The 27,084-nt window shown below is 47.9% G+C and overlaps 2 protein-coding genes across 5 annotated transcripts in view; both read left to right on the top strand.

Annotated features, from left to right (window-relative positions):
• MTOR (mechanistic target of rapamycin kinase) overlaps window positions 1-1,537 on the top strand; it is a 124,478-nt gene extending 122,941 nt beyond the window's left edge. For all 3 annotated transcript variants that reach the window (XM_021684043.2, XM_021684040.1, XM_021684042.2), the window contains one exon: window positions 618-1,537. In XM_021684043.2, coding sequence (XP_021539718.1) covers window positions 618-633 — 16 coding nt within the window. In that variant the 3' untranslated portion in view covers window positions 634-1,537. The remainder of the gene's footprint in view (window positions 1-617) is intronic.
• A 3,470-nt stretch (window positions 1,538-5,007) lies between these two features.
• On the top strand, window positions 5,008-25,838 carry EXOSC10 (exosome component 10). Of its 2 annotated transcripts, XM_021683429.1 has the most exons (25): window positions 5,008-5,118; window positions 6,707-6,843; window positions 8,263-8,386; window positions 9,720-9,824; window positions 10,135-10,300; window positions 10,457-10,571; window positions 11,612-11,687; window positions 11,865-11,975; window positions 12,188-12,331; window positions 13,065-13,255; window positions 14,263-14,419; window positions 14,554-14,702; window positions 14,882-14,932; window positions 15,583-15,694; window positions 17,191-17,241; window positions 17,402-17,480; window positions 17,567-17,676; window positions 19,827-19,922; window positions 20,248-20,322; window positions 21,506-21,593; window positions 22,693-22,766; window positions 23,257-23,428; window positions 24,246-24,307; window positions 24,968-25,044; window positions 25,701-25,838. In XM_021683429.1, exons 1-25 carry the CDS (start codon window positions 5,008-5,010, stop codon window positions 25,729-25,731), a joined length of 2,664 nt encoding a protein of 887 aa, XP_021539104.1. In that variant the 3' UTR covers window positions 25,732-25,838. The 2 variants fall into 2 exon arrangements, with proteins under 2 accessions (XP_021539104.1, XP_044769808.1); XM_044913873.1 differs by lacking the exon at window positions 20,248-20,322 and having other exon boundaries at window positions 25,701-25,818.
• Window positions 25,839-27,084: the final 1,246 nt, after the last annotated feature.

Here is a 27,084-nt window from a genome sequence, read left to right as displayed (position 1 = left end):
GGGAAGACCTGGGGCGGGTGGTGCAGGGATCCAGAAAGGGGAATCGCAGTGTCGGATCTCTTAAAAAAAGTTTGTATTCGCCGTGTGCGCTCCCAGTTCTAAAAAGGGAGGAACTTGAGTAACGTGGGTGCATATTTGGAAGGCAAACACCAAAGTAAATTAAAATTACCTTAAAAATGGTTTAGAAATGTATGTAAGTCCCTCTTTTTTGAGTGGGGGGACTGGGGTTCTTTCTGGAATTTTGCTGTCAATTCCAAGATAGAGGGAAGGGCCAAGGAAAAGCTGGAGCATCGACAGAAGGAGATGCAAAGACAAATTTATGATCTGGGATTGTCACCTCAAGGACCGCTCTGGGGTCTGCTTTGATTAATTGCCCGAGGCACGCTTGAGGGTAGAAACTTGAGAGGGAGGCTGATGGGGGAGTGTCCTTCTGGGGCCAGCAGGCATCAGCCCTTGACTGGAATTGATGAGTGTGTCCAACACAGTTAGCTGTGGGAGATCTCAAGGAATGTCCCCGGGGGTTGTCAGACCTTGGTCTCTCCATTTTCAGTGTATCCATGTAAAGCTTTGAAAAACCCCAAATTATTAAAATATTTCTTTTCTCTCTCTCATCTTAGGTGTCCTTTCTGGTAACCCGAGGCCCAGACCGCGTTTCTCTTGAGGCTTTTGTACTTGGGTATATGCTTCCACTAAACTGAAACCACGGTCGGAGAGCTCGACTTTGTTTATATTTTGAAATGTAAATGAAACGTACTACTGTATATTAAACGTTGGTTTGAACCAACTCTTTGGCTGCTGTTGAAGAATATATTGTCAGAAACACAAGGCTTGATTTGGTTCCCAGGACAGTCAACACAGTAATACTACACAAATCAAGCCATTGATTTGGGGGAACAGAAGATTCATAACTTAGAAATACGGGTTTTGACTTAACTCACAAGAGAACTCTTCATAAGCATTGCTGATAGAACAATGGCCTAGTTGTTCCTCTCAACAAGGATACAGCAAACTCTGCACAGCCAAGAAGCCTCAGGCCATGGAGGACACATGTTAGGAATCGGGAGAAGCTGACTTGGTCACTTCCATCCATCCCATTACCTCACTGGTCCGCAGACAGCATCATTTGTAAGATGGGCCAAAATGGGTGGAAAGTGTCTCTCTTCTGCCTCACCCATGATGCTGCGACTTACACACTTCAATCCAAGACCCGAATGCTGGGAGGGGAGTTTCTCGCAATGGCTGGGTGGCCTTCACGGAGCAGACGCACAGAGACCCACGTGCAGTAGGGCGGCCTGCAGCAGCCTTCCCCAGCACAGCCCTGGGATGTTTTCAGTGAAGTCTGAACGCTCTCTGTGTAGAGCAAGGCCTTGAAAACAAATGCTGTCCTGGAGGTGCTGACCACAGAGAGGGGAGGTCTGGTACCTGCGGGGAACTCTGAGCAAAAGAAATAGTAAACTAAATGCACAAAATATCAAGTGTAGCCATTCTAGACACCACGTTGTATCTGAATAATTTTTGTGCCAATAAATGACATCAGAATTTTAAAAACGTGTATGGGTGTCTTTTTATTCATAATTATGAGTTTATAAAGGAAGCAGGTCCTTCAACAGCCAGGATTCACTAAGCATGTGGTACAAGGGACCATACAGGACACGGGAGCTACCTGGCGTGGTCCCCTTCCTCGTGTTCACAGGCCAGACAAGGCGGGGTCGCCATCATGTCAGAGTGGACTGGTAACTCCCCCAAGCCAAGTGGGGAGTAGAACCACACCCAGAGTGTGAGCCTCAGTGGGAGGTGTGAATTCCACTGGCCAAGCCAGGAAATCCTCATGGAAAGGGGACATTTGCCATGGGTGTTAAAGGATGAGTAGGACTTGATCAGATGAAGCATGTGAAGACATTCAGCAGAAAGTCGGTCTGAAAGCACAATATCCTGCAGGAATGGCAAATATTAACTTGAACCCTATCCGAATGCAAGTCTTAAACCATTTTTGATATGTAAAATGGCATTTTCACACAGTCGGACCTCATAGATCAGCATAGCTGGCTGAGTGGTCAGTGGAGAACAAAGCGAATGATAGCAACTAGAAGGGGGCCAGAGAGGAGAATGTGGAGCCAGACTGTGACCTGCCTCGGTTCAACAAGAAGGAGTTTGAGCCTGATGTGTGGACAACAGGGAACCGTGTGAAGTTCTAAAACCAAGAAGTAGAATATGAGTAGTATTTTTAAAACAGGTAACCAGTGTCAGGTAAAGAGAAAACTAGATGCCGCAGGACCTAGGAAAGAGGCCTACAATAATGGGGAGGAGAGAGCGTTAAATGAAGGTGGCAAGTGCCATGCAGAGATTCCTCTACAGAGAGCATGCCTATGGAGTGCTTCCAAAGAACAGCATTTTCAGTTCAGGTAAATTTTCTACTTCTAAATTCCTATGGGCTGCAGCTACCCAGTGAGAAATACTGAATCATAAAAGCTGTTCAAAGAATTTGTATTAGGAAGAGCAAGAACATTACAAGGCCAGGGACCCTATGTCCCATGACGTTGCATCCCCCAAATCTGCCAGAGACCTGGACCACAGTGCTGCTCCATGCACATTTGTTGGAGGACTCCTCTATTAAAAGCAAAGATGAGTTTAAATATCAATAGTAATACTGATAAGCTTTAACCCTCATAGTTAGTCTCATACCTGTCTCAGATTTTCTATAGTTCTAAACCATGCATCAACTCTTTTGCTCTCGAAAATATGATCACCATAACTTTTTTGGTTCTACATGAAATAACTATCAATGACCAGTGATGTTATTACCATTCATGAAAGATAAAGGGCATGGGAATGAATGGACTCTGGAAAATAGTGGCCATCAATGGAAAAGACATACTCCTTAAGACATAGAGTCCTCAGGATTTAGATCTTTAGTGAATCCAGTGGGTTTCAAGTTACATCTAGACAAAACCTTCCAACTTTGTTGAAGTGAATTACCAAAGGCAGATGAGCTAATCGAAGCTTTAAGGACAGTCTCATTAACCTATCAATCCAGGATGGTTTCATGTAACCCTGTAAGAAGGGAGGGATGTGGCAAAGAATGACTTTTGGGATCCTTGCATGCATTGGTACAGTTCTTTTTTTTTTTAATTTTATTTAAATTCAATTAACATACAGTCTATTATTAGTTTCAGAGGTAGAGTTCAGTGTTTAATCAGTTGTTTATAACACTCACTGCTCATTACATCTCGTGCCCTCCTTCATGCCCATCACTCAGTTACCCCTTCCCCCATCCCCCTCCCCTCCAGCAACCCTCAGTTTGTTTCCTATGGTTAAGTGTCTCTTACGGTTTGTCTCCCTCTCTGATTTTGTCTTGTTTTATTTTTCCCTCCCTTCCCCTATGCTCCTCTGTTTTGTTTCTTAAATTCCACACAAATGTTGGCAAGGATGTGGAGAAAGGGGAACTCTCTTACACTGCTGATGGGAATGCAAGCTGGTACAACCTCTCTGGAAAACAGTATGGAGGTTCCTCAAAAAGTTAAAAATAGAGCTACCCTATGACCCAGCAATTGCACTAGGTATTTACCCCAAAGATACAAATGTAGTGATCCGGAGGGACTCCTGCACCACAATGCTTATAGCAGCAATGTCCACAATAGCCAAACTATGGAAAGAGCCCAGATGTCCATGGACAGAGGAATGGATAAAGAAGATGTGGTACATATGAATACAATGGAATATTACTCAGCCATCAAAAAATGAAATCTTGCCATTTGCAATGAGGTGGATGTAACTAGAGGGTATTATGCTAAGCAAAAGAAGTCAGTCAGAGAAAGACAATTATCATATGGTACAGTTCTATAGGTTAGGCCTGAAAACTCTTGGAGGCATGTAAAGTAGTTTGAAAGAATTAAGGCTGTGGTGTCAAATTACTTAGTTTCAAATCTCAACTCCACCTCATACTACCCATGTGACTTTGAACATATTACTTAATCTGTGCCTGCTTCCTCCTCTGAAAGTATGGATAATCGTTATGATCTAGCCCGAAAGGTTGTTTTGAGGATGAGATAATTCACGTAAAGCACACAGCATAGCCTGATATGTGGTATCAGGTTGACCCATATGGAACAAGGCTCAAAAATATTTGTTGTTAAAATGAACTAGGCTAGGTCTTAGTTCTGCGAGGGTACCAGTGCGAGTGGGAGGGTGGGGAGAGTGAAAACAAGTTTCCTGTTAATAGGATATTCTTATTCCTGCTAATAGGATATTCTAAATAAGGGGAACAGCTAACACTTATTGAACACTTACTAAGCCAAATGAATTAAGGGTGGGCCACACCTGCTTCTAGGAGAAAGGCCACACTCCACTAAGCTTCCCAGCCTTCACCTGAACTGTCCAAACTGCCTCCCCCAGAACAGAAGCTCTTCCCGGATTCATTTCACCAATGTGTGAGTTCCCAATAGGTGCCTCAGCAAGAGTGTTTCCAGCGGTGTAGACGGGCAGAAACGTCTGACTGGAGGGGTTCGAGAGAGCTCGAGAGCTTGTGGGGCACGTGGAGCCTTCTCCAGTAGTTTGCCTATAAGGGGCTGGAAGGAGGTGTGCGGTGATGTTTTGTGTCTGTGTGGTTGGCAGCGATGCCAGCATACGTGTAGGCCGTTAGGAATGAACCAGTGGCGAGGAAGAAGATAGACGATGTCAGAGAGAGGGGATCATTGCAGGAGCCCAGATCAAGCAGGTGAGGCGGGCACCAGACGAGCTTGGGAGAGGCTGGCCTTAAGTATGAGATTAATTGGGCCCCGCGGGTCCCGCCGTAAATCACAAGGTTATCCAGATGATAAAATGTGAGGTTAAAGAGAGAATGTAAACTTCCCCGTGTCGGGGGTGGGGCGGGTGGGGGTGGGGCTCACGGATAACTCTTTCTCGCCGCCAGCTCATCCCCAGAGCAGACGAACTTTGCACATGCGCATTGGGCACACGTCGCGTCGGCCTGAGGCACTCTCGCGAGAAGACTCGTGCAGGCCGGGAAAAATGGCGCCTCCCAGCCCCCGAGAGCCCAAGACCCCGACTGCCACGAGCGCAGCCAAGCCGGACGGGGAGATGGTGCTGCCGGGCTTCCCGGACGCAGACAGCTTCGTGAAGGTGAGTTCGCGGGGCCTCCGTGGACACCGTGAGCCGCCCGCGGTCGGCCGGAAGCGGGCCCGGGCCCTGTCCGCGGCCGCCCACCCGGCCGCGCGCGCGCCGCTGCGGAGCCCGGGGCTGGGGTCCAGAGGCAGCTGCCCGCGCCGGGCACAGTCTCTCACTTCCTCTCCGGGGCGGAGATCGCACGCGGACACTGAGGGACGCCCCGCTTCCCAGGGCTCTCCTTCTCACATTTGAACCTATGCAAATGTGTGGAGTGTGGAGAGCCGTGTCCGCGTCGTGGGAAGGGCTTCCTTGTCACCCTGATGCCCCCAGCCCTCGTGACCTCGACTCGGCCCAGGCTTGAGCCACCTAATCAACTCTCCGGAGGGCTGTAGGCCACACCAGTCGGCGTCCTCCCCTCCCGCGGCCAAGATGGTCCCCTTTCCCTCGTCTGTGGTGCGGTCCTGCATAATCCCAGACCCTGGGTTTAATGTCACCTGTTACAGCTGCCACCGAGCTGGCTTCCTCTGGGTGCCTTAGAACGTGTATCAGTGCCTCCTCGAAGGAACGCGGAGAGGATTATTTGTGTAATGCATTGTATATGAATAAACAAAACTAGGTTTAAACGCCTCGTGCATAGCTCTTAAAAAACCAGGAAACTAAAATAATTTGTAAGTTAGCACTGTGTATTCCCCCAAACTCCACTGGGTTAGGTGGATCATTAGTAGATGTCATTATTCATTTGTTTGGTTCTGATACTTCCTGGACCACTAGCCATGGTCCTGAATTGGTGGCATTCATGTTCACCAGCTACCGTGTGTCCCACCACGAAGCAAGTTCCCACCTCCTTTCTCTCTCTTCTCCCCCTGGAAAACATTCATTGCACAACTCTCAGTGATGTCATTTGGCCTTCACATAACCCACCATCATTTCTTTATGACAACCACTTCAGATTTTTTCTTATTACCACACAGCAATTAGAGAACTACTTGGCACTAACTGAAACATAAAACACAAGTCCAATTGTGGGCAGTGGCCGTTATAATTTGGTCAGCAAAGCATCTAGGGTATTCTTATGTTTTAGATGCTTGCCCAAATGAAAACACAAAAATAAATTCTATAGAAAACTCATGGACCTGAATTTAAATAGTAATAATAATAGAACTTATGTGCCTACCAGGCACTACCCAGTGTGATTTTATTGGCTCATTTAATCCTCACAACAACTCTATGGGGTGGTCACTTTTATTATGCCTATTTTTCAGAGGAGGAGGCTAAGGTCCAGATAAATAACCTACCCAAGATCACAGTTAATAGGTAGCAGAGCCAAGATTCAAACCTAGGCCAATTTGAATATTTGTCTTATATGTTATTTGTTCTTTTTCTCCCCACTCTCCCAAGAATGTAAGCTCCAAAACTTGGTTCCATGTTCACTATTGTATCCTCAGAGCCTGGGGTAAAATCAGCACTAAATGAGTATTTGTTGAATGTGTAAAATTCATCATCTAGCACAATGTATTATATGTAGTATATCTTGAGAAAAGTGAGTTGCTGAATGAATGGGGATCCATGTTTAAAACATGCTTGTTTTTCTGGGTTTTGACAGTTTGCTCTTGGGTCAGTGGTGGCAGTCACCAAGGCATCTGGGGGCCTACCACAGTTTGGCGATGAGTATGATTTCTACCGAAGTTTTCCTAGCTTCCAGGCATTTTGTGAAACACAGGGAGACAGATTGCTTCAGTGGTAAGTACTATGTATGATTTTCTCATGTTGAGAGAAATAAATATAAAGAAATAGGTAGTTTTTCCTGAAATTAGTTTTTTCTTAACCATGTTTTTCTGTGCTATAAAGAGCTATAGGGGCACCTGGCTGGCTCAGTCGGTTAAGCATCTGACTCTTGATTCGGCTCAGGTCATGATCTCAGGGTTGTGAGATTGAGACCTGAGTCGGGCTCCTTGCTCTGCTTCTCTTTCTCTCTCTGTCTCTCTCAAATAAATAAATAAATCTTAAAAAAAAAAAAAAGAAAAGGAAGAGCTATAAAATATAAAAATGAGACAGTGGGGGTGCCTGGCTGGCTTAGTTGGTAGAGCATGCGACTTTTGATCTTGGGGTTGTGAGTTCGAACCCCATGTTGGGTGTAGAGATTACTTAAAAAAATATATAAAAGATTTTGATTAGGGTAATGTTATTTGGTAAATTTTGAGTTTAACTTTTAAAAAATATATTGACTTTTGCACCTATATGTAGACAGTGAATCTTTCTGAATTAATATGGGACTTGAAAGCCCAGATCCAAGATTCTCTCACACAGTTTGCAGAGCCGTGGGTATTACTTTTTTAATAAGTGTATGAGGACACAAACAGTGATTTCGTTTAACTGTTGCATGACAGAGTTAGAGCATGTTTTAGATTTCATGATAAAATAATGAATGCAAAGTATATAATTTACATAGTATGATATATTTTTTTAGAATTTAAAGGAAGCTTTGAGATAATTTCTTCCAACCCTTCAATTAACAGATGAGGAAAGGGAGTCTTAGTGAGATTTAGGGAATTGCCCAAGACCACACAAATAGCAGTGTTTCTGCTATAAAGGTGCAAGTTTTACTAGTTTGGTCAAAAAGTATTGGAGGGCACCTGGGTGGCTCAGATGGTTAAGCGTCTGCCTTTGGCTCAGGTCATGATCCCGGAGTCCTGGGATCGAGTTCCGCATCGGGCTCCCCGCTCTGCGGGAAGTCTGCTTCTCCCTCTGCCTCTCTCTCTCTCTCTCTCATGAATAAGTAAATAAAATCTTTAAAAAAAAAAAAAGTATTGGAGGGGGTTGGGTTGCACCTGGGTGACTCCGTCAGTTAAGCCTCTGACTCTTGGTTTCAGCTTAGGTCATGATCGCTCGGTCATGAGCTGGAGCCCTGCATCATGCTCCGAGATCAGTGAGGAATCTGCTTCAGATTCTCTCTCTCCCTCCTCCTCTAATCCTCCCCCTGATTTCGTGCATGTGCTCTCTCTCTCTCTCTTTCTCTGTGTCTCTCTCTAAAACAAATAAAATCTTAAATATATATATATATAGGAAACAGTCTGAGCCACGCCTTTTAAGCTTTCTCCCAGATTGGGAACAAATGAATAAAAGTATACAAAGTAACCTTGGTTTTCCTGTCCTTCCTAGCATGAGTAGGGTAATGCAGTACCATGGGTGTCGAAGCAACATTAAGGACCAAAGTAAAGTGACTGAGTTGGAGGACAAGTTTGATTTACTAGTTGATACCAATGATGTCATTCTGGAAAGAGTGGTGAGTGTTTCACCTTACTTTTTTTTTGTAGATTTTTTTTTTCTTTTTAATTTGACAGAGCGAGAGAGTACAAGCGGGGGAAGCAGCAGAGGGAGAAGCAGACTCCCCGCTGAGCAGGGAGCCTTATGCAGGGCTCAATCCCGGGACCCCAGGATCATGACCTAAGCTGAAGGCAGATGGTTAACTGACTGAGCCACTCAGGCGCCGCCCCATCACCTTACTCTTAAGATAATTAACAAATGGGGGCTCCTGGCCAGCTCTGTCGGAAGAGCAGGTGACACTTGTTCTCAGGGTTGTGAGTTCAAGCCCCACACTGGGCATAGAGATTACTTAAAAATAAAATCTTTTTTAAAAAAAAGATAATTAACAAATGAACTTTTTTATTATTAAAATATGAAAAGAAACTCCAGCATCCAAGGAAATGAAAAGTTTAGGACTTCTTGTTCCAACAACATTCCCTTCCTGATAGTTGGCTTCTTTTTCCCAAAGATAACATAGTTGTCTTCAAATATATTATTTCAACTTATCACTGCTCAGTGGAGGTCTATTACAAATCTGTGTTCCAGATTTGCAAATCCTGTTTGTATTGCAAGAGAAGAGGCCTTCTGGGTACAGAGCCAAACCAAAATTTAGTCTTTTTTTTTTTTTTTTTTTAAACTATTATCTACAATCGGCTAAACAGCCTGACTCGCATGATTGGAAGGAGATGTGCATCATATGATCTAGCTTATTGTCTACTTAGACCTAATTCCACAGCACAGTGTTATTTATAGAAATACATAGAGATCATCCAAAACAAAGCTAACCCTCAACCATGTGACAGTCCTGCAGATGTTTAAATCACGCTCTCCTGTCCCGTGAAGTCATCTCTTCCGTAATCTAAATGCCCACAGGTCTTTCAGCAGTTTCTCATATTTTATGATTTCAAGTCCTGCCATGCTACTCTTTGTCACCTAGATTCCCAAACTGATACCGCACATCTGCTTCAATGGGACAGAGATCAGAACGCCCTTCATTCTCAGAGTACCATCCTTCTGTGTTTAATAGCTACAATCTACGGTCTTTTTAATTCTTTTGGTGGGCCACATCACGCTGTTAAATCGTTTTTGAATTTCCAGCCCAACTGAGAGCTGTAAAAGGAATTGATCGAGGGTAGGGAGTGGCCAGTTACCACCCTGCATTTGAACAAATAATGCATTAATTACTTGGGATGACTCTCTTGTATATATATGTTCTCACATGTAATTCTCTGAATCTATTTCTTAAGAATTTTAGTTAATTAACTTGTTAACCCTGAAAGGAAATGCTAAACTATTATGTCCTCTGCCCTTAGGGTATTTTACTGGATGAAGCATCAGGTGTGAATAAGAATCAACAGCCTGTCCTCCCAGCAGGATTGCAGGTTCCCAAAACAGTAGTGTCCAGCTGGAACCGTAAGGTGAGGGCTTCTTTGCCGATTGACTAGAGCTTCAAGTGTCAGTTTTATAATAGGGCCTTTGCTGGTTCTGTTCTGCATTTCTGTTCTGATTTATTGGGCACAGAACTGGCTGCTGCCTAACTTGTTCTCACAAACAGGCACAACCTAATTACCTCTTGTCTCCTTTGGCCCCCGCAACCTCACACACACAGGTTCTTAAATGAATGCCCTCAGAAGGCACAAATGGGAATTTACTCTTTTTTTTTTTGGAATTTACTTCTCTGATTTATCGAGTTGCTGTGTTATAAATTCTTTGTATTTGTTATCATAGGCAGGAGAATATAGCAAAAAAACAAAATCTGAAACTTTCCGGTTGCTTCATGCAAAAAACATCGTCCGGCCTCAGCTTAAATTCCGAGAAAAGATCGACAACTCCAACACTCCATTTCTTCCCAAGATCTTCATCAAGCCCAATGCTCAGAAACCCCTCCCTCAGGGTAAGGCATGCGAACTCTGCCTCAGTAAAGGGGAAAACGTCTCCCTCCCACCTTCCTTTCTTCAAAAGGAGCCACTTACCAGCTCCGTAACTAGACAAGATGTGAATGTGTTCACCTCTTTTGTGATGGTGTTGTTGTCACTGCTTGGGTCTCCAGCACTTTCTAAAGAAAGGAGGGAGCGCCCACAGGATCGTCCGGAGGACCTGGATGTGCCCCCTGCCCTGGCAGATTTCATCCATCAGCAGAGAACCCAGCAGGTGGAGCAGGACATGTAAGTATTTGTCAGAACTTTCTACTATGAGAACTTTCTACATTCTCCCTCAATTTCACTTTTGTAAGATACATCATTGTAAACAAAGAATGTGAGGAATGGGTGATTGCTATCCTTATCCTAATGTGGATCTTTTTGGTAAAACCTCCTGTTTGTGTTCACAGAGGGCCTGCCCAAGTGGCATCTCAGGTAACCCTCACGGCAGCCCTGAGGGGGAGCAGTTGCTCTCTCCCCCTTTGTCCAGATGTGAAGACAGAACAAGAGATGCTGATGCTGCCTTCCCACACAACCAGAACCTGAAACCCCAAGTTTTCTTAAAACTGTCCTTTGTCCCTGCCATTCTGCCTTAGCGGGTGGGGTCTCAAACAGTGAGGTAGGGGCCCCCTAATAAATTCATCAAGGAAGAGGCTTAAAATAGACAGATGGACCTTGCATGAAGGAAAAGGGTGGTAAGAACTTGGCTGGTGTTGGTCTTTTTGTCATGTGTAGCCAGAGTCTGCCTGAGCAGCCTTCCTTCAGGCCCAGCTCCACACTGAGAGGCCACAGGCCAAGTGCTAAAGAAACAGAGGTGATGAGAGGCCCTGCCCTCAAGGAACTCCCAGACTTAGGATTTTTATGCAAGTAGATGATAGAGGAATAAAAAATACAGCATTTGGCATCTGACCAACTGCAATATTGGCCCCGTCCTCCCTCACCCCACAGGTTTGTTTTCCAGACCACAAGGAATTGCACATTGTATGTTTTTATATCCTCCACAATGGCAGCCATGCAGTGTTTTGAAATAAGAGCTCAAATCCTTATAGATGAGTACATTTTTAATGATCACATTGTAACGGTGAACCAGTTTGACCTGATGTATTGTTTTTTTTTTTTCCTGATACCCTTTAATTATCATTTAAAGAATGGTAGTTTTTATAGCCAGAAAATATTTTCACAGTGGTCTCTTCTCATTTGTTTTTACAAACTGGACTAAAGCAGTTGTTTTTCCTTAAATCACGGAATTCATCAAAAAGATTTTTCTTTTTGTTTCATTTATTCAGGTTTGCACATCCTTATCAGTATGAACTAGATCACTTCACTCCACCAGATTCAGTCCTTCAAAAGCCACAACCCCAGGTTAGCACCCAAACTTAATTTATGGATGAATCAAATCAGTGCAATTTTGGCTTTCCTTAAATATCCTTAAAGGTTGCAACTTCGGGTCATTTCTTGAACTCCTGATTCATTTTGTGCTTTAGTAAAGGATGATTCATAATATTCCTCTCTCTTTCTACCTGTGCTTTCGTGCCCCAGTTATATAGGCCAGTGGGGGAGACCCCCTGCCATTTTGTGTCCTCCCTGGACGAGCTGGTGGAGCTCAATGAAAAGCTCTTGACTTGTCAAGAATTCGCGGTAGACTTAGAGGTAAGTTGTGAATGACGTGGAGTGAAATTTTACATCTTCTAGGAGTTCACTCCCTACCTGAGGAGTACAAAATTAAGACTAACAGATCTGGGGTTTTTTGGCAAAAACTGATCCATCGTATAACTTTGTTTTTGTAGCTGCCCTCCCAAAATCAAGAAAGGAAAGCCTGGTGTGATCATTTTTCCCTGTTCTCCCCTCTTTCTGGGTTTTAGCACCACTCGTACAGGAGCTTCCTGGGGCTAACCTGCCTGATGCAAATCTCCACCCGAACAGAAGACTTCATCGTGGACACGCTGGAGCTTCGAAGTGACATGTACATTCTCAATGAGAGCCTCACAGACCCTGCCATCGTTAAGGTCAGCCAGCCTCTTGTAGCTCTTGCATGTAAGCCTAGGATTTAAGTGCTGTTCACTTTACTGTTTCATCATTTCAACATAGACCTGGTGAAGTTGAGAGAAATAATTGTAATTTCCTACATTCCGGCCCCACACGCTAAACTGCTTTTGTTTCTAAGCCCCAATTAGAACAGCTTAAGCTGTAGCTTGTTACCACCTGGAGAAATGTTCCATCACGTTAATGACGACTGCGGCGAGGCCGTGCCATCAGGATCCTTTGCACTTAATGACTATCCTTGAAGCTAGTAGAGCTGCTTGCTTAGAATCACTGGCTGGGAGCTGTTTCAGACTTTAAGAGTGTGCATTTAGGAGTGTGGAAGGCCGTTGGTCCAAATTAAAAGAAGCTTTTAAAACTGAACCCATCTCAATCTTCCTTCTGGCTTCTTTTTTTTTTTTTTTAAGATTTTATTTATTCATTTGAGACACAGAGATAGAGAGCATGAGCAGGGGGAGAAGGAGAAGCAGAGGCAGAAGCAGGCTCCCCGCTTAGCCAGGAGCCCGATGTAGGGCTCGATCCCAGGACCCTGGGATCATGACCTGAACCGAAGGCAGACGCTTAACCATCTGAGCCACCCAGGCGCCCCTTCCTTCTGGCTTCTAATTCCAATGTTGTACTAACCCAGAGGCCGAGCTTATTTCAGAGCGCAAGTGGCCTTGTACGCATTGTGCTGCATGACTCTGCTTTTGTTTTCAGGTCTTCCATGGTGCTGACTCGGACATCGAATGGCTACAGAAAGACTTCGGCTTGTATGTAGTGAACATGTTTGATACCCATCAGGCAGCACGCGTCCTTAACCTGGGCCGGCACTCTCTGGACCACCTCCTGAAACTCTACTGCAGTGTGGACTCGAACAAGCAGTATCAGCTGGCTGACTGGAGAATACGGTTTGTGCTCGACAAGGACGTGTGGATGGCAGCAGGAAGCGGGGTGCTCCTGAGCCTCTCAGCCACACACAGCCATGCGCAGGCTGTGACAGTAGTGGAACCTTGGCTTGACTGGCCTTGGTGTCTCCTCCCGCTGGAGGCAGCAGCAGAAGCACAACTAGAAGTTTTAGGGTGACCACGTGGAGTGTGTGTGTTAGGCTCTCACACTTCACGGAGAGCGTAGTTGGAAGAGGCGTGCCGTGTCAGGATCCGTGTCCCTGCCTGTGTCTCGTTTGAAACTCGGATCTCCCTAGTAATGAGGGGTGTGTGTGTGTGTCAGGTGATCTCCCAGAGGTTTGAGAGGTTTCTGAGGTACATGAGTGATTGCATCTTACCATGCATGTGTACTGTAGCCTAAGAGCGTGGTGGGGTCCTGCCACACTTTCTGGAGTCTGGGCTCCGCTCCATCACTGTCAGGTGGCCGGATTCCTCCCTGAGGTAGCAGCTGTTGTCTGAAGAACCACTCCAGTGGCCCCAGAAGCTTTCCTCCAGTTCTGCAGGGCAGAATTTCTAAAGAGAATCTGATAAAGCCCGAATAGAAGATGAAAATTGACAAAGTCTAAAAGCCACTCCCTGTCATTCAGCCGTTGTCATGTGCCAGGCACTGAGCTAAGAGCTTCTGGGGTGTTGTGCTGGGTGGTCCCCACAGCAGCTTGTGAGGTGCCGCCTTTCATTTCACAGGTGAGGAAAGTGAGCTTAAGAGACTTGTCCCAGGACACGTGTGTGGAGCTAAGGCTCAAACTCAGGATGGAAGGGCCTCTCTTTTCAACCGCACTGTGACCCTGCTGCCCTTTCTCCCCAGCTGTGAAAACAATGGCTTGTCATGTTGAGATGGAGGGACTATGGATGTAACTACAGTATTGGCCGTGATACCAAAGGGATCCAGAGTCTTCGCACGCAGAGCTGATAGACGACATTGCTGCTCCTAGGAGTGAGCGGCGAAGTAATTTCTTCCCTTGCAATTCTAGACCTCTGCCCGAGGAAATGCTCAACTACGCCCGGGATGACACCCATTACCTGCTTTACATTTATGATAAAATGAGGCTGGAGCTGTGGGAGCGAGGCAGCGAGCATCCCGCGCAGCTGCGGGTGGTGTGGCAACGCAGCAGGGATATCTGCCTCAAGGTATGGCCACTCTCTGCCTGGGTCCTGGTTCTTCGCTTTGTTCCTTACACTTCTGAAAAGAGCCAAATGTTCTGAGGAGCCCAGGGCGCCATTCTGATCCCCACTGATCTTGCATGTTCTGTCCTATTTTGCAGAAATTCGTCAAGCCCATCTTCACAGACGAGTCCTACCTTGAACTGTACAGGAAGCAGAAAAAGCATCTCAACACACAGCAGCTGACAGCCTTTCAGCTGCTGTTCGCCTGGAGGGATAAAACAGCTCGTAGGGAAGATGAAAGTTATGGGTAAGCGATTAGACATCCTTTCAATATCTGCTTTCTAGACCGAGCAACTGGGGTAACGAGGAAATGATGGCCTTTTTTCTTTTCACCATGAAAGTTGGTTATGTTTTCCCCCAAGTTGTAGCCTTTAACGGGGCTGGCTGGCTGAATGTAATGTGATCGCACTGTGTGTTTTGTTCCAGATACATACTGCCAAACCACATGATGCTGAAGATAGCTGAAGAACTGCCCAAGTGAGTCTGAGAACTGATAACGATGTCTTGCCTTTCTCAGTAGAGAAATTTTGTCCTTCAGAATCAGCTTCTCCGATAGTTATTGCCTCAAGCCTTTGACGGAGAAACTGTGCTCTAAGGAAATTCACAAGCCCAGGGAATTCAGACTGTCTGCCCCTGGGTCGCCCTGGAGGGACTTAACTTTCTGGGCTGCAGTCATTTCAGGGGTTATGCCTCAGATGAGATCCAGTGTAAGGCCGAGCCTCCAGCATCCACTCGGAAGGGAGGAAAGTGTGTCAGAGTCTCGTAGCTGTAATTTGTTCCAAACCAAGGCACCTGATGATTTTGAACGCTTTCTGATGTTAATTGAAGGATAAGCAAAGAATCAAATTTCATCATCTTCCGTTGAGCCTGTTGCAGTACTGCGGCTCAGCAGAGCTGTGGGGCTCCTCCCCAGCTCTCCCGGTGAGCCAGAGGCGAGTGCAGAAAAGGCGCCTGCTCAGAGGTTGGTGCCATAAAGAACACGCGTAGGTGCAGTCGGCCCAGCCTGCCCTGCTGGGAATGTGTTTCCCAGGTCTTCACCTTAGCCGTAGCTCTCTGTTCTCGTCTGCAAGCCTCGGTGGGGAGGGCTGTGTCCCTAAATGATGAGTTGTGTTCTTTCTTGTCTTCAGGGAACCTCAGGGCATCATAGCTTGCTGTAACCCTGTACCACCTCTTGTACGGCAGCAGATCAATGAGATGCATCTTTTAATCCAGCAGGCTCGGGAGATGCCCCTGCTCAAGGTGAGAAGCTTTGCTGATAAAGGTTCCAGCTCAGCAGACCCATCTGTCTGCTGGCACCTGTGGTCTCCTCCATACACGATCTGGTCTCCATTCTAAAAGCCCCAAGAAAATAATAGGGGTTAGGAAAGCCAGTAGACAGGTCTTTTTTTTTTTTTTTAAGATTTTATTTATCTGACAGCCAGCCAGAGAGGGAACACAAGCAGGAGGAGGGGGAGAGGGAGAAGCAGGCTTCTCGCCAAGCAGGGAGCCCGATAGGGGGCTCGATCCCAGGACCCTGGGATCATGACCTAAGCTGAAGGCAGACGCTTAACGACTGAGCCACCCAGGCGCCCCTTTTTTAAAGATTTTATTTATTTATTTATTAGAGAGAATGAGCTGGGGGAGGGGCAGAGGGAGAGGGAAAAGCAGAAGTAGACTCCCCACTGAACAGGGAGCCCAACTCAAGACTCAGTCCCAGGACCCTGAGATCATGACCTGAGCTAAAGGCAGACGCTTAACCCACTGAGCCATCCAGGTGCCCCAACATGTCTTCTTTATGATTATCAAAAGCTAAAACTCCTCTTTTTTTTTTTTTTTTAAGATTTCATTTATTTATTTATTTATATTAGAGCATGCATGGGTGCACGCCATCAGGGGAGGGGGCAGAGGGAGAGGGAAAAAGAATCTCAAGCAAACTCTGCGCTGAGCATGGAGTCCAACATGGGGCTCGATCTCAAGACCCTGAGATCATGACCTGAGCTGAAATCAAGAGTCAGTTGCTTAACTAACTGAGCCACCCAATTCAATTTCAATTTCAATTTCAATTTGGGGGGACAGTTTTTGTTTTGCCTCAGTAGTAATATTGGTGTATGGTAAATTATATTTGCAATTTTTTGAAAGATTATGGATCCAGAAAGATACAAAATCAGTTCCTTTAGGTCGATAAAGAAGAGACTGAGGATAAACACATTTTCAGTCTTCATGTTAAAATTTCTTTAAAAAGAATCTTTTGGGGCGCCTGGGTGGCTCAGTTGGTTAAGCGACTGCCTTCAGCTCAGGTCATGATGCTGGAGTCCCAGGATCAAGTCCGGCATTGGGCTCCCTGCTCTGTGGGGTGTCTGCTTCTCCCTCTGACCTTCCCCCACCGCCTATGCTCTCTCTCTCTCTCTCTCAAATAAATAAATAAAGTCTTGAAAAAAAAATCTTTTGTTAGCTCTATAGTTTGGCCAAGTAGAAAGAAGAAACCCTGGTTTCTAGAGGACAATCTCTTTCAAGCTCTTAGAAATCTTCTGCATTGTGCCTTGTCACGATAAAGGGTTTCATTCTTTCATTCAACAAGTAATTATTGAGCACTGTGTGATTATAGTGCTAGGCACTGTAAGGGATGAAGGACAAAAGAACATCTCTGGGCTCTTGTAAAACATCTAGTGAAGGGACCCAGTCTGTGCTGAGGGAAACATGTGCGGTCACCGAGTTTAGGCACCTTTCCTCAGATGCTCTTTATTTTTCCTCCTCAGTCTGAAGTTGCAACCGGCGTGAAGAAGAGTGGCCCGCTGCCGGGTCCTGAGGTAGAGTGCTGTATCTGACGTCTCTTTTCTGCGGGAGGGCACCAGTCAGAGTCGGTGCAGAAGACACCTCCCTGTCAGAGGCAGCCTCCAGCACTGCGGCAGCAAGCTGCCGCATGCTTGCAAATCCTTCCTGAGGCCTGTTGATTTCTTTCTGCTGCAGAGATTGGAGAATGTGCTTTTTGGACCCCATGACTGCTCCCACGCCTCTTCAGATGGCTACCCTGTCATCCCAAACAACGGTAATGTAGAGGTCTCTGGAACGTTCTGGAAACTGCCTTGCGCACTCTCCACAAGGCTTTGACCTGACTGACTTCCATCCCCTTAGGGCCCGTGCCAGCGCAGAAACAGGCACGCCTGTTCCCCGACCAAAGAGAAGAAGAAGCACTGCCAGATACCAGATGCCTTATTGCTACTGCCGTCATCACGCTATTTAACGTGAGTGCTAGGACACGCTGGGCGGGTGGTGCGTAGACCCGTAAGGAGTTACTGGGTTTATCAAACAGGCTGTCTGCCTGGAGTGCTGCATCGACTTTTGAGACTAATGCCAGGAGTAAAACCCAACAGCCGTGGGGACAGGCATGGAGACAGATCCGCGAGGCAGTCCGTGAGAGGTGGGTGGAGGATCCTCTTGGGAGCTCCATGTGAAGACAGCCCCAAGGAAGGGTTGACATCTGGACACTCACTAGTGCCTAGCAGGGAGGACGGTGTGCGCCACGGTGATTCAGAAGCAGGACCTTCCCCGCTCCATCTGCAGGGGAGGCGCAGCCCATCCTGACTCCCAGAAGTGGCGGGCTGAGTGCTCAGCGCAACCGTAGGGACTGGGTATCCCTCTGCAATACGCGCCAGCACCATCTGCGTGTGCTCGGGCTGGAAGAGAGGAGGCTTTGAAAGCATTCCTCTACGCTGTGGCTGATTAGGGCAAGTGACGAGCGAGGTAGGAAAGCGCTAGTACATGGGTAGAAATTTGTTTCACATCCCAAAGTGGGGTTGAGTCATGGTAGGCAGTGACTCTGTCCAGTCCGGGACCACATGTGGGCAATGGGGACCCAGCTGTATTCCTGGACTATGCATTGAGATGTGACAGAGCTTATCCCGGTCTGTCCTACCCAGCAGGTGTCTCGTTTCTGCCAGGGCTTGAACTACAGGCTCTGTGCAAAAGCAGGACCAGGGTGCAGTTGTTGGTCAAGATGGGTAGGCGCTGAATTGGCCAGCATGAAAGGAAAATACACAGAGAAAACTCTGAATAGTGCAAACAACAGATGTGGTAAAGGAAAAATCATAATTTCTGGAAAGAAAGAGAAGCAGGCATACAATCCGTTTTGGAAAGAAAGAGAAGCAGGCATACAACCCGTTTGGATAAAGACGCATCTCCAGCTTAGCAGGTGTCACATGGGAAACAGCTGGGTGGGCCAGAGCTTCCAGGATCACGGGTCACAGCCAGTCCATCACGCCAGAGTGCGGGCCCAAAGCCAGGAAGGCGCAGTACCGCCTGCAAAATGTACTTCCTGAGAGTTAACCTTTTTTTTTTTTTTTTTTTAAGATTTTATTTGACGGAGAGAGAGACAGCGAGAGAGGGAACACAAACGGGGAGTGGGAGGGAGAAGCAGGCTTCCTGTGGAGCAGGGAGCCCGATGTGGGGCTCAATCCCAGGATGCTGGGACCGTGACCCGAGCCAAAGGCAGACGATTAACTGACTGAGCCACCCAGGTGCCCCGAGTTAACGTTCTTTTTCACATCATCACAGAAATTTAGATTGGGTCTTGCTTCAGTAATTTGTGAGCAGAGAAGTCTGGGAGCTTAATTGAGCCATCACGGTGAACAGGCAGCTAAAAATAGGAGCATGAACTTTGGGCCACGTGAGCCGGGAAGCGCCGTGCTCCGTCTAACAGAGGCGGTGGTGTCCCCATGCTCTGTGTGGCAGGACTGTCACCACGGAGGAAGCAGAAGGATAGCACACATTCTGAACCCAGTTGGAAGCAGCACCTTGTCGCTTAATTGTACTGATTCCCCGCAACAGTTTATAATTCTTAATTTGTAAGTGGTTACAACCTCACATTCTAGAGCGAGACAGACCTGGGAGTTCGTCCTCATTCTGCCCCTGTTCACTGTCAGGTTCTGGAAGACTTAACCGCTCTGTGCCTCAGTTTCCTCATCTGTAAGATGGTGAGAATAATACCACGTACCTCGTAAGTTGTAAGGACACAGTGAGAATTCATTGGTTCAATAAATGTGTGTTATAGCGCCCTCCTGTGCTATATCACAGACTGTGACAGTGCCTCGTACGTGTGAGAGATCTAAAAGCTGGTATTCTTACTACTTTTTTTTTCTTTTTAAGACTTTATTTATTTATGTGTCAGAGAGAGAGAGTGAGAACACGAGCAGGGGGAGCGGCCGGCGGCGGAGGGAAAAGCAGGCTCTCTGCTGAACAGGGAGCCCGATGCGGGGCCCGATCCCAGGACTCTGGGATCATGAGCTGAGCCAAAGGCAGACGCTTAACGACTGAGCCACCCAGGATTATTCCATTGCTTGCATCGTAATGCCACAGAATGATTACGGGATAAGTTGCTCACTTTCTGTCCCTGCAGGAACCTAGTGCCGAAGAAAGTAGAAAGAGCCTATTAACAGTTGCGCAGAAGAAAGCCCAGAACATAATGGAGTCCTTCGAAAATCCATTTAAGATGGTAAGTAGGCGTTGTGTGTGTTCAGGGCTGACAGAATAGGCAGAGCTTTCTGCAGCCTGTAGGGGCCTCTTGCCCAGAAAAGCAGCCGACAGTCTTTGGAGAGAGGGAGTCTCTGAACCCAGCATGTGTCCGCTGTCCCTGGTGTCTGGGTGGAGACGGAGTTGGGGTCTTTTCAGGTGAAACCAGAAAGGACACCTCACTCAAGTGCCAGTGAGCTGTGGCCAGGTGGACGCTCTGAATTAGGCCTCCCACAATGAACCCCACCAGAAAACCCCCATGCAGGTCCTGAGCACATTTAAACAACCATTTCCTTTCATCCCTCCAGTTCCTGCCTTCACTCGAACACCGCGCTCACATTTCTCAGGCAGCAAAGTTTGATCCATCATCAAAAATCTATGAAGTAAGTGGATTTGTCACCCTTTTCCAAGAGTGACTTTCTAAGAAAAGGGGGCTTCTTAATTATCTGAACGAGGTTTTTGTCTTAAGCCCATCTTGAGCCCCTTGAAAATGAATACAAAAAACGCTTTATATATAAATATATATAAGCATTATTTCTAGAGAGGGGGCCAGAACTTTATTCTGATTTTCAGAAGCCTTTGCAAACCTTTTAAGAAACAGGTCTTTGGTTTTTGTGTTTGGTTTTTACTTGAAGTTTAGTTTGTACATAGTAAAGTGCCCAGGTGTTAGGTGTTCAGCTTGATGCATTTTTATATGTGAATATTACTTTAAGGCTCTCACAGGTGACAGCTTAAATTTTAAAACATTCTGTCTTCTATTGTTTGGTTTGTTTTTAACAGCATTATGGATAAGAATAAGGAAATACCTTCCCTGGAGCCCCATGAGATGTTCCTGGGAGCCACCGTGTTAATTGTTAAAAGCCTTCTTCCTTCCTGTAGGAAGGACCTGCTCTGATCAGACGGGGGCCTGGCTCCCTCTGCGCCCCCCTCTCTTTCATTAGGCAGCAAAGGTCAGGCCAGAAAGCCTGATGGGCCTCCGCCCTGTCGCTAGTGGTTAGCCTGCTGTCTTTAGAAATGGGGAGTCAGGGGGATTTTTTGGGCTTCTTTCCTTCCTCCCCCAGGGGTTGTGGCCCATTCAACCACACATCCCTTACCGTGCTTCTAATACCAGCGAGACCTGTTCTAACGCCAGGAGCAGATGTGGTATCGTACAACAGCAGACCCGACTCGAGAAGTCCTGCCTTGAAGCCCAGCTCCACCATTTGCTAACCGTGTCCCCCCAGACAAATTATTTAGCTTCTCTGAGCCTGTTTCCCATCTCAAAGTGGGGGTGATGAGGATGCCTTTGTCCCGGGATTATGGAAGGGATTGAGTGAGATGGCGGACAGGAAGGCATCCGGCCCCATGCCTGGAATCCAGTTGCACTTTGTCCTTCTTGATGAGTATTTTATAAATAAAGCCAGCGAGAGATTTTATTTTTTGTGTCATCAGATTTGGAATTCATGACTAAGAAATGTGTGTAGTGACTAGGTTATTAGCATGGCTGGCATCCCCTCATTAAAAAAGTAAAGCATTCCTAGGTGGCTGAGTTTTGGAGTGTTTTTGTTTTATTTGTTTTCCTTGTAGATCAGCAACCGCTGGAAGCTGGCAAGCCAGGTCCAGGTGCACAAGGAATCTAAAGAAACTGCCAAGGGGAAGGCAGCAGAGCAAACAGGTAGCCCTCACTTCCTTGTAACTCAGCCTGTCGGGGTGTCTGTCAAAGAACAGGCCTCGTGTATCCTGTTGTTTGTTCAACAAAGTGTCAGTACGGCTGAGAACAAAGCACAGCCCCTGCCCTGTGGAGCGTGCCTTTTCCCGGGGGTAGCGGACAGTGTACCCATAAATGTACGTTCTTTCCGATGGCAGGGAGAGGGGTAGGAAGTGCTGGGGTGGCGGGGGGTGGCTACTTCTCTACGGTGTTTAGAGAAGGCAGTCGGATAAATGTGACATTGAGCAAAGACTGGCTGCTTCTAGGGGAAGAGTGGTCCCATGCTGGTGGCCCAGTGAGTCCACGACCCCAGGCAGTTGCTCACCGGGCGTGTGCAGAGAGTGGCCAGGAAGCCAGTGTGGCTGATGGGGAGAACAGGACCGTTGTATAAGGACGTGACTTGTCCTCCAAGCGGGCCGGGAAGCTGTGGAGGGTCTGAGCAGAGCAGTGGCCTGCACTGACCAGAAATCTCACTCCGAGACTGTGGAGAGTCCAGCAAAGAGGGCAAGGGTGGGAGGCCAGGTGAGGGGCTGTTGGCTTGACCAGCATGGTAGCAGAGGTGGTGAGAAGTGGCCCGAAGCCGATGTGTACCCCGAGGTGACCCGACGGCACTTGATGATGAGTTGTGTGTGTGGCACGTAAGAGGAAGAAGGGGGCCGTGGGTGCCAGAAGGGCTGGTCCTGAGCGACTAGAAAGGCAGGGTGGCCAGCAACAGAGTGAGAGTGCACGAGGAGCCAGTTGGGGAAGTGGCTTTGTTCTGGTCCTTGATGTGTTTTGATTGCGGCCCCTCTGAGACCTCAGAGAAGCGTCACGTAGGCTGGTGGGTGTCCGGCTTGGGTTCTCAGGGGAGAGGCAGGTGGGCTTTCAGACAGAGTGTAGGAAGAGCATCCGCGCCTGAGCTGCAAGGCGGCCATCCTTGAGGGGCTGGGGATGGGGGGCCAGTGCAGGAGACTGGGGGGCAGGGAGGGCGCCCCGGCTGTGGCAGCCACAGCAGTCGATGCAGCCAGATGCGGAGGGAGGCTTGGCTGCTGGAGACAGCAGCTCCACAGACCGTGCTCTCTTGCAGCTGCTCGGGACCAGGCCAAGGAAGAGTACAAAGCGACAGCGGAACAGGCCGTGTCTGTCCGACAGCAGGCTGCCGTACGTGCTGGCCCTTCTGCTTTCTCTTTTGAGAAATGAGCTGCCCTTGGTCATGGTCAGGATTTTCCCCGAATAGCAGGAGGGCTTGTCCTGTGCTTCAAAGTAAATGCTTCTACGTCTTTCTAGTTCATTTTGCTTGTCAATTAGTGCCTGCGTTTCCCCTCAAAAACGTTTATATTGTAATTTCTCTTACATGATTTTTTGTGATGAATTTATGGTAAACAGACCGTACCCCTGAGTCTAGTGGTAGACAAGGTACTAAAGCTTATGCATATCCAAGCCTGTTGTGCCTTTCGTAAATGACCTGATGTCCCTCTCCACCGAGGAACATGTCCCACCTGGTGCTAGCCCTGCCCAGGCTCACAAGCCGCCCGCACTTCTCTCCCTGCCCCCGAGCCCATAGCTGCCAGCACAGGAGGCCTGGAGGCTCGCGGGCCTGGCTGTCGCATCCACTCCCGTGCGTCCTTCCCACAGTGTGTTCACCTTACAGCTGGAAAGTGCCGCCAAGAAGAGGGAGCGAACCACAAGTGACCCGAGGACCACAGAGCAGAAACAAGAAAAGAAGCGACTCAAAACTTCCAAGAAGCCAAAAGACCCAGATCCGCCAGAAAAGGATTTCACCCCTTATGACTACAGCAAGTCAGATTTCAAGGCTTTTGCTGGTGAGGCCGGGACTGGTCCCCTTTAAGGAATGTCTGGCTCTGCTAGGAGGGAGGAAGCCGTAGAGGAAAGAAAGCATGACCTGGGCACCGATGAAGCCCGAGAAAGACACGGCTCTCACCCAAGCACTCTGAGAGCCATGCAGGGGAACCGCAGTGCGGGGACGGAAGGCACCGCCCACCCCTACCCTCCTGGGCTGCAGCTACCTCGCCGTGGCCTCGCTGGTCGTAGCGCAAGATGGCGTCCATTCTAATAGCGGCTCCATCTTTCCTCACAGTAGCTCATGCCCAGAAACACATTTTCTCAGACAGACACACAAACACGGCAAGGAGTTTACGAAGAAACCTGACGCCCGGGGGCTGCTCTCTGGCCCCTTAGCCGGTGAGAGTCCATCTGCCTCGGAGGGGCTGCAGCCGGCCCTCCTGACGGTAGGGCAGCCTCCTTGGCAACACAACCCTTTGAGAGAGGGAAGGTAGGGCAGGATTGTCACCCCAGGGCCCAAGTGACTGCCAGTGGCACCTCCTGACGGGCACACAGAGACCAGACTGGATGTCCTTGGTGTAAGAGGAGCTAATGCTTTAACCACCTGCCCCTGAGCTGAGAATAGATCTGTGAGAAATGAGCCTGGTGTTCGGGCTGCCCTTCCCTACTGGGAACACACCACGTGAATTGTTGTCAGCCTAAGTCCCTTCTCCTGCAGGGGGCGGCGAGCTGACAGCCCACCCTTTCTGAACATCGTGCACCAGCCCCGCGGTCAGCCCGTTGGGTATATAAACTCACGGACACGCTCACTGGCATCTCTCTTCTCTCACCTTCCAGGAGACAGCAAACCGAAACCTTCTTCCCAATTTGATCCAAATAAGCAGACCCAGCCCGGCAAGGTAAGAAATATACTTGATGTGGAAAACTAATGGGATCGTATATGTCAACTAGGCTTTGATTCCAAATTCAAAAAACAAAATACAAGATACCATTAAAAAGAAAGAAAAATCTTCTTGAAAATTCTCTCCTCGTGGTGCTTTTTTTCCCCTCTTCCTTTGCTGGGAAGACGGCTTGGCTAGGAACCCTCTTCCTCTGCACATCCTTTCCCTCACCTCATCTCTCCCCAAGTACAGACAATACCTACCAGCTATTCCAGCAATAAAAATGAACTTTTAAAGAGGTTGTGAAGGCTGGCGTGTGGTTTGAAGGGGTGTTTGCTGTTCACTGCCATGGGAATTACAGCTACAGGCCACAAACACTCCCTCGGGCGCCCGCACAAGCCTGCATCTGCCCCTGTGGGCGTTGCTGCCAGGCGGGGCCAAACGTGACCGCAAGTTTGGCATGCGGAGGCTGAGGCCTGTGTGGAGCCCTCCTGTTCCTTTGGGAGCTCGTCTGGACGGCCTCGCCTTCAGAAGCACCCAGAAAGGTCCATTTGCAAGAAAACCAGTCACACTGTGGCACTGGAGTCTTGGACGGGCCAGCTGGGCTCCTGTGTTGTTTCCTGTGTGTGTCCTGTGGTCAGGTTGTCCCTCGGCTGAAATGGCTTTTTATCTTTTCAGAAATGCATTGCACCCAAAAAACTGAAACAGTCGGTGGGAAACAAAAGTATGTCCTTCCCAACCGGAAAGTCAGACAGGTATGTGGGGGAGGCTGGCGAACGGGCTCACAGGGCCCAGCTGGAAAGCTTCAGAGAGCCTCTCTTGGCCAGATCCCTCTCTGTCGGTCGGGCAGCTGAGATAGGAGGAGGGGAGGGCCTTGCCAAGTGCCATCCACCTGACGGTCCCTGCGTCCCAGGACTCACATTCCTGTCCCTCACCGCCTGTTAACCAACCATACAGCTTCCCGGGGTCACCTCCGAGCATAGAGACTTGAAGTTTTCCCAGATCTTCCCATTTCTGAGGAGTGAGGGAGAAAAAAATCAGGAAGTAAATGTGGGTCATCATTTAAGAATATTTTCGTTAAAAACATGAAACCCTCATCCCCAGGGCAGAGCCTAAAGCCAGAGGATTCACCGCTAGGGTGTGGCCTGATGAGGAGGGAATCTGCCTTTAGATCTTGATGAACACAGCCACCCTCGTGGGGCCCCAGAGCGCTTCCCCAGTCCCCTCTTGTCTGCCGGAGTGTGAGGGACATGCTGCTGCCAAGCTCAGTTCTCCAGGAGCCCCGGACGAACCATGCCTCCCCAGTTGTGTGTCATTGAGGTCTGCAGCATTTTGTAAACCGGCTGAGAGCAAACCTCCAGCCCAACTGGGAGAAGTAACTCTTCTGTTTTCACACTGTCTCTCTCTGCAGGGGTTTCAGGCACAGCTGGCCAAAGAGATAGTGGTGGAAGAGACCCTTGGAATTCCCCGGTGGACTGGAAGCACCAAATGGTGGTGCAGGTTTTGTACAGACTCATTTTTAAACCATTAAAAATAATTCTTATTGGAAGAAAGCGGATTCCTGACTTTTCCTTTGCTGCCACCTCAGTTCCGGCAGAAGACAGACCCCACCCCCACCCCCGTTCGGATCCCCAGCTTCGGCTGTCTGTGGGTAAGTGCACCCTGGAGGACGCTGCGATTTCTGGAGAAATCCACAGTCACCCCTGAGAGGGAATGCAGGAGAGCCTCCTGTGACTCAGAAGAGGGCGGCCTCCACGAGGCACTGAGCACTGACTCTGCATTTTCAGGGGGGTCTGTGGGCCACGTTACCTCCTTCCCGTGCCCTCAGGTCATGTCAGCGAAGCCGCAGGGTACAGACGCCCTCGGGGAGGTGGCTGGTGCAGCTTCAGAGCCACTGCGGGTTCCCTCCCTCTTCCTGTCTCGCTCCCTTTTGTTTCTTTTTAACGTCGTTTTCCCCAATTGGAAAAGTAATGGCACGTTCATTGACGGAATGAGGAAACGAGAAAAATTACATCTGTAATCCTTCCACGCGGAGAGAAACTTTCACACCTTGGTATCAAGGCTTTGTACCACATGTCTGTTCATTTCCAAACTTGGATTCATGTTTCTACAGTTTTTCACACTGAAAAAGTTTTTATCTTTCCTCATTCCAAAATTTCTTCTAGCTCACCATTTTTGAACATTTAGATTTCCATTTTTGTATTAATAATGTAGCATTGAATTTCTTCAGAATTCCATATGATTTTAGTCCTGGGATGGGCTATTAAATTCAGAAAGCACAAAATACCATTATTTTTGTTTTCACAAATACTCAAACAAGGAGCCTATTTTCTTAAAAGTTTTTCTCACAGATTATTGGGAGGGCTGGCTGTGTGCAGTACCCTGAGGGGCCACGAACCCAGACATCACTGCCAGAGAGCAGTTAGTCAAGTAGAACAGCGGAGAACAGCCCAGGCCCCAGATAGGCTTAAGTTTGGACTAGTTGGGACTAGAATGGTTGCAACTGACAGAAAAGGCAGACTCTCGGTGACTTAGCAAAACAGAGGTTTTTTTCTCTCTCTCTTCAGTCCTAGTTAATCCAGAGCTTAGTGCGGCAACTGGCAATTCTCACTCTGGCCCTTACTTGTGGGTCTGCCACCCTCGACTGGAACCCAGGGCTTCCACCTCATGGGCTGGGTAACCGGCCCAGCTCCATCCATCACATCTGCATTCCATTCAGCTGGAAGGAAGGGAAGAGATGCACACCCAGTCTCCCTTGAAAAAGATACGGCCTGTGTCCACTTCCCACTGGCCAG

The sequence above is a fragment of the Neomonachus schauinslandi genome, chromosome 4, assembly GCF_002201575.2.
Source record: "Neomonachus schauinslandi chromosome 4, ASM220157v2, whole genome shotgun sequence".
Classification (NCBI taxonomy): Eukaryota; Metazoa; Chordata; class Mammalia; order Carnivora; family Phocidae; genus Neomonachus; species Neomonachus schauinslandi.
The sequence above is the reverse complement of the archived record's forward strand: the minus strand, read 5'-3'. Positions and strand labels throughout refer to the sequence as shown.

Bases quoted from the DNA above. Each gene is read 5' to 3' on its own strand.
- EXOSC10 (XM_021683429.1), top strand. From the start codon at position 5,008: ATGGCGCCTCCCAGCCCCCGAGAGCCCAAGACCCCGACTGCCACGAGC. The intron at 11,688-11,864 runs GTTAGCACCCAA...TTCGTGCCCCAG, and splicing joins TTCAAAAGCCACAACCCCAG to TTATATAGGCCAGTGGGGGA. The intron at 12,332-13,064 runs GTCAGCCAGCCT...TTTTGTTTTCAG, and splicing joins CAGACCCTGCCATCGTTAAG to GTCTTCCATGGTGCTGACTC.